General features: G+C 40.5%; 1 protein-coding gene across 1 annotated transcript; it reads right to left on the reverse strand.

Moving 5' to 3' along the window:
• Positions 1–1,303: 1,303 nt before the first annotated feature.
• SPIN3 (spindlin family member 3) lies at positions 1,304–4,354 on the reverse strand. The gene has a single exon (XM_043458155.1). It carries the CDS (start codon positions 3,863–3,865, stop codon positions 3,089–3,091), a length of 777 nt encoding a protein of 258 aa, XP_043314090.1. The 5' UTR covers positions 3,866–4,354; the 3' UTR covers positions 1,304–3,088.
• Positions 4,355–6,342: the final 1,988 nt, after the last annotated feature.

Genomic DNA, 6,342 nt, shown 5'->3' on the forward strand with positions numbered 1-6,342 from the left:
TTGATATACATATATATAATATACTTGTAAGTACGTGGATTATCTCTGGAAAAATACATAGTAACTGATAAGAGTGTTTATCTTTGGAAAGTAGGACTGAGGTTAAGGATGTAAAAAAAAAGAGACTTACTTTATACTGTATATCCTTTTGAACTGTTTGATTTTTACCAGAGGCATGTATTTTTGTGCAAAATGATTTATACATTAAATTTTTTTTAAGAACAAAAATAGATATAGGCTTTATTGTTGATAGAGCTGGACTGGAGGACATGTTTTGGACCTAAGCCTGAAATTAACTTCTACCTCAAGTGTAAAGACAATTGATCCCCCACCCCAGAGGGTGAGAGAGGTCTGCAGATTAGAGGTTTACCCAGTCATGTAGTGACAGACTATCTGCTTTCCCATATCTTTCTGTGAGAAATGAGCTCAAGAGCCAACACGGCCCTAAGTTACATATCCATAATAACACTTTTCTCATGTTTCACCAAGTTATTTCTCCTCCCACTTGGGACACTGAATGAGTCACTAGTAGAGATAGGTAGAAATTTTCTTCCAAATGTTTTTGAGAGGCACAATTCTTTTTTCTTGTTCAGGAACATAGAGAGAGGCAGAGGATAAGTCCTATCATACCTTTGGACATTTCTGTCCATATTACCAACACCCAAGACAAATAGGGCTTGACTGTCCCTTTGGGGGGAGACCAGTAGGATCTTAGAAATGTCCTGCTCCCACTTGTGTAAGACTGGTGAGCAATTCTACTTTTGCTGCAAAAGGCACTGAAATAAGTCAGAATAGAACAGTAATTAAACTAATTCTAAAGCTACATACACCCCTGGCTGAAAATTCACTACTTTATTCTCAATTTATAATTGTGTCCAACCACATTATCTGACACAGCTTATAAAGATTATACAATAAGCCCCAAAGATAGCATTAAAATACTCCAAATAACACAATGTCACCAACATAATGAAAATGCCTTAATTTGAACTATATAAGGGAAAAATGAATGCCCCAAATGAAATTTCTTTTTTTAAAATCCAAAAGAATTAAAGTCCAAAATTCTGCCTTCCCAAATTTCTTATTTTTCTGATGTCAACCATACAGATCTCACAAAGATGTCTTGACAGATAATAGGGTTCATTCAGCAGCTGTAGCCTGAACTATCTTCCTCTTGATTTGGTGTAGTTCCTTTAGAACTTCAGGAGTTAAATTAATCTAACCCCACAATTGCATAATATATATATATATCATATCAAGAGTCCTCAGGGTCAACAGGGCATAAGATTATTACAGTATCAGCTTCACATCTCCAAAATCAGGAGGCACACTAACCCTAAGCCTCTAAAACAGACACTCAAACACATTTATGTCTCTGGGACTTAGTACATAGAGTAATACAGACTCACACTGCAGTTGTCATCAAAAATATCTAAGGAGAGACTTAGTGACAGCAAAAGGAAGGAAAGTAGACAGAGAATACATGGGAGAAGAGAGTATCTTCCTGGTTTCATCCTCAGCAGGATGTGGTCTCTCTGTGCTGGTAGTCTTGACTCTATGACCTGTGAACTTTAATTTGGAAGATACTACCCAAGTGGTTGATTGTACCATCATGAGTCCCAACGCCACATCTGCAGAAGTCCATGGCCTGGTTTTTAGTGCTAATGGAGCTTCTCTTAGAAACCCAGTGAGAACACATTGGTTTTGACTGGATGCTTCTCTCCAAAACTTGGCTTATTTTTCAACCTTTCCCAAAGTTGACTTTCCCTAATGCCTTTAATAATGGAAGATATTACTTATTTTTCTGCTGAAATAGGGTTCACCCTTAGCTGCATATGAGTTTCTTAGGCCCAGCCAAAAAACAGGATAAAGCTGAAAAAACTTAACAAATATCTATTAGATTTCTATCTACTAATGCCAGCATTTGAAACATTAAAGCACTTAGAACATCACTGTCTTTTGATCATCTAGCATGCGTTTCATAGTCCTACTAGGACACCATAATGAATGAGCTCACCAATTCCTACAAGGAAGCAAAGTTTATTTTCAGTCTTTTTAGTTCTAGCAAGTGCCTTTCCCACCTTATATGCTGGGACTCAGAAGTCTTCTAATAATCTAATGAAAATGTAATCTAAACATTTTCAAAGCATCACTTCTAGCATAGGAAAGAAACCTGTATCTCAGCCTGATTCCAGATTTTTGCTCCTTTATTTTGAGGTCCTGAACAGATCTGCCAACCATGCTAAACTTAACCTTTACCCTGTGATTGTGGACTCTAGCTAGAGCCTGGCCTAATGCTCCCTTGGTCTGGCAAAGCCCAATTGTGTTAAATTCTGTCTGCACAGACTATGTCTGTAAAAACCCACTTCATATCTGTAGGTACAAGCCAGAGCTATTGTAGACAACAGAAATCCTAATGCTATTAATGACTAACCATGATTTCTCTACTTGCATTTGGTTCCTAAATGCTTACCCCTTAACAATTTTGTAAGATTTCTCAGCCTATGCACTAAAATACAAAATAACTTCCCTCTTGATTTTGAACCAAGTTGAACAAGAAGTGCAAGAATAAGACTTTCAGTACAGTTGGAATTTAAAATGCAACTTGGATGGAAGACCAACATGAGCCTCTCACTCCTTTCCCAAATTAGACATTTGAAGTCACCTAAGGGGAGGGTTGAAGTTACCAAGATACTTAGCCAGCCATATTGAATATCTCAAGAAGCTTCACACTTCAGTGAAGATTGTCTAAATGCCCAAAAGAATGAGGCAAAAAGTGTTCAGTTACCTTTAGTCTATTAACACCACCCAAGGTAAAAACATGGGCCAATGAATGTCAGACTTTGCCCTTCTCACTAATTAGATAACTCAATCATTCTACTGTGGGGAGGAACACATAAAAAGGTTAGAGATAAAGGCAGAAGGATTCTTCAAAACATGTCTGAGAGGGTGGAAGTTTTAATTTTTTACCAGGCAAAAGTGTGAAAAAGAGAAGATGGTTCTTACAAATTGTAAAGCAATCAAGAGTTTTTTGTGTGTTTAGATTTTACAAGCAGTTTCACATATTTGGCAAATTTCAAAATGACCTCTAAGATGTTTTTACCAAATCATAGACATAGATATGGAAATCATCATCAAATTTGATGAAGTACACAGAGGGTTTTGCTTCCACCTGATGAATGACCATGCCAGTTCTCTTGGAGCCATCCTCCTTGGCATTTTCCACTTGTTTGCCTACTAGGCTGTCTATGATTTCTCCTGGCTCCCTCTCTGTGAGAGGAGAATCATTGGAATCTGGAAGGATGTGTAGGTCACCATCTTTATAATCATCCAAGAGCTGGTACATATATAATACAGGATCTTTCTCATAGGTAATGTAAAACCACGTATTCATGACAGGTGCCTGAGCCAAGACCATCCCCCTCCATTCATTTTTGGAACCTTCCTCTGTCTCAAAAATATGTTCCACTGCTTTGCCAATCATAATTTCTGTTAAGTGTGTATCACTGATTCTAGATGATGCAACTCTATTAGGAAGGACTTCAAGTGATAACACTCTTTCATCTCTGTGAAGTTCCAATCCATAAACACAGTCGAATCCATCATATTTGATAAGATACAGAGAGGGATTTACAGGTACCTGATCCAGAACGGTTCCCTTCCACTCTGTTAGTGGTTCATCTCCGTCTTTCCATCCATGCCGAATTCTGCAGCCCACGATATTCCTTGGAGGCTGGGAGATGGGTCTGCTCCTATGCTTCTTGTATGCAGCTTTTCTCTTCATCATGGTAACAGACACACTGCCATGCCCTGAGCCTGTCCTGGACCGCTGCCCAGAAGCCGTTTTTGCGAGCGGGGTCTTCATGCCTGCGCGGAGCACAGTAACCAAGCGGCCCAATAAAGGAAATCAAGACGAAATAAATTCAATGGATGACACAGTGAACTTTATCTCCTAAAGAGTGCACTCCATACACACACGCCCAGACGCCCGTTTTCCTCTAAAGCTAGGCAGAAAACCTGGAAATCCCCTGCACTCTGCGTGCAAGCAGTAACCTTCCTCCCTAGCTAGTTCCGGCTACGCTAGCGCTATGGAGTTCTGGTTGTGGTCAGAGAAATAGAGGGCACCCCCTTATTCCTCCCGCCCTGAGTCCAACACTGTCCAGGCCAGAGGGCAGAGACTAGACTCCCCCAAGCTGGGGATAGCGGGCCTCGCGTGCCCAAATCCGACACTTCGCTGCTGCCTCCGCCAGGAGGCTGTGTCGAAGGAGGAGGATCAGCAGACGACGAGTTAGGTGCTTGCAAGAGCTGGGAGGGAGGATCTTTAGGCAAGGAGCGTGTCAAGTGGGCTGCTGGATAGGCGGACAGGATGGCGGCAATGTCTCCGTAACTCTGCTTGGGCGGGGGCGGGGGGCGGGCTCCGCTCCCTCTCGGTGGCAGCGGCGGCCCCTCTGCCACATCGGATTCCCACCAGTCACTGTAGTCGCCAGTCTCCTCCCTCTTTTCCGTAGAGCTCAGCTTCCTGCCAGGAGAGAGGCCTCCCTTTCCTGTCCAGCACCGCGCTTTCCCCTACCCCCAACTCTCCATCCACCACTGCCTTGGGCGTGGGAGCAGTTCTTTGGTTCCTTGCCCCGCCCCTTTCCAAAATCTGGACCGGCCTGCCCAACAAATCCCCTCTCCAACCGCCTAGCACCGCTTCTTCAGTTCTGGGCTCCCAGATTCCCAACCCCCACCCATAACTCCATCTCTGTACTCCTGCCCCATCTGCTTTCCATCCTCCAGGAGTTTGCCCTTTCCTTTCCCCCTGCCATTCCGGAGTTACTCTTTGTATAAGGAAATCTGCCCTTCCTGTCATTTAAGGGAGTTTGAGGTTGGAGGAGAGAAATGCACAAGTGCTCAGTCTGCCATCTTGACTCAGTATCCCGGTAATTTTTACTGACTGGTCATTACTGGATTTATTGAGGATGATATTTCTTTCTTTTTCACCAATTACAGAGAAATTATATGGAAAGCATGGGCATGGTATACAACCTAGCAAATTGATGGGAAGAAAATAATCAACTATAAATCCACCTCTTATGCACCAGGGCTTATAGCAAAATATTAACACTTTCCATTGTCTTTATCAAATAAACTCTTACAAACCTGGGATACTTTTGCATATGCTTTTTCATGGCGTGTCCTTTTCCATGTAAAATGAGTATTTAATGAGTTTACTAGATATTGTCTGAAATGTTTTGTAGCAGCTTCAATAAAATTAGCATAAGGATATTTTCAGTTTAACCATTCCCTCCTACCTTCAGATGTTTAGTTTTAAAAAAATACTTATAAAATTATACTTGCATGCAAATGATTATTCTCTTGAACAGAATAATAAAAACACAAACTTACAATCAAAACACTTATTACAATTATAACAAGAAGTTAGTATTTCAACACTTTTACATCTTAAGCCTATGGAGAAAGACTTATTCAAGCAGTGTTCAACCAGTTTTTTTCATTACAGCCATGGTAGTGGGTGTGAAGTAGTATTTCACTGTTGTTTAATTTGCATTTCCCTAAGGACTAATGTTCAAATGACCACACAATTGCACTCATTTCATATACTAGCAAGGTCATACTCAAAATTCTCCAAGTTAGGCCTCAACAGTACATGAACCAAGAACTTCCAGATGTACAAGTTGGATTTAGAAAACGCAGAGAAACCAGAAATCAAATTGCCAATATTCATTGGATCATAGAAATAGCAAGAGAATTCCAGAAAATATATCTGCTTCATTGACTATGCTAAAGCCTTTGACTCTGTGGATCACAACAAACTGTGGAAAATTCTTCAAGAGATGAGAATACCAGCCCATCTTAACTGCCTCCTGAGAAACCTGTATACAGGTCAAGAAGCAACAGTTAGAACCAGACATGGAACAACAGACTGGTTCCAAATTGGGAAAGGAGTACATCAAGGCTATATATTGTCACCCTGCTTATTTAACTTATATGCAGAGTACATCATGAGAAATGCCAGGCTGGATGAAGCACAAGCTGGAATCAAGACTGCCAGGAGAATTATCCTTCAATTAAAAACTTAAGAATTATTTAGAAAAGCATAATATTCTCTAGGTTCATCCTAGTGGCTGCAAATGGCAGAATTTCATTCTTTTCATGGTTGAGTAATATTCCATTGCACAAATTACAGAAGACCTAAATGGACATTTCTCTAAAGAAGAAATACAGGTCACAAAGAGGCACATGAAAATATGCTCAAAATCACTAATTATCAGACAAATGTAAATCAAACTGAAATAATACATTACCTCATGTCAATCAGAAGGGCCATTACGAAAAAGT

Source organism: Cervus canadensis, chromosome X (assembly GCF_019320065.1).
Source record: "Cervus canadensis isolate Bull #8, Minnesota chromosome X, ASM1932006v1, whole genome shotgun sequence".
In the NCBI taxonomy this organism is placed as follows: Eukaryota; Metazoa; Chordata; class Mammalia; order Artiodactyla; family Cervidae; genus Cervus; species Cervus canadensis.

Coding starts and splice junctions, on each gene's coding strand:
- SPIN3 (XM_043458155.1), bottom strand. CDS start 3,865: ATGAAGACCCCGCTCGCAAAAACGGCTTCTGGGCAGCGGTCCAGGACA.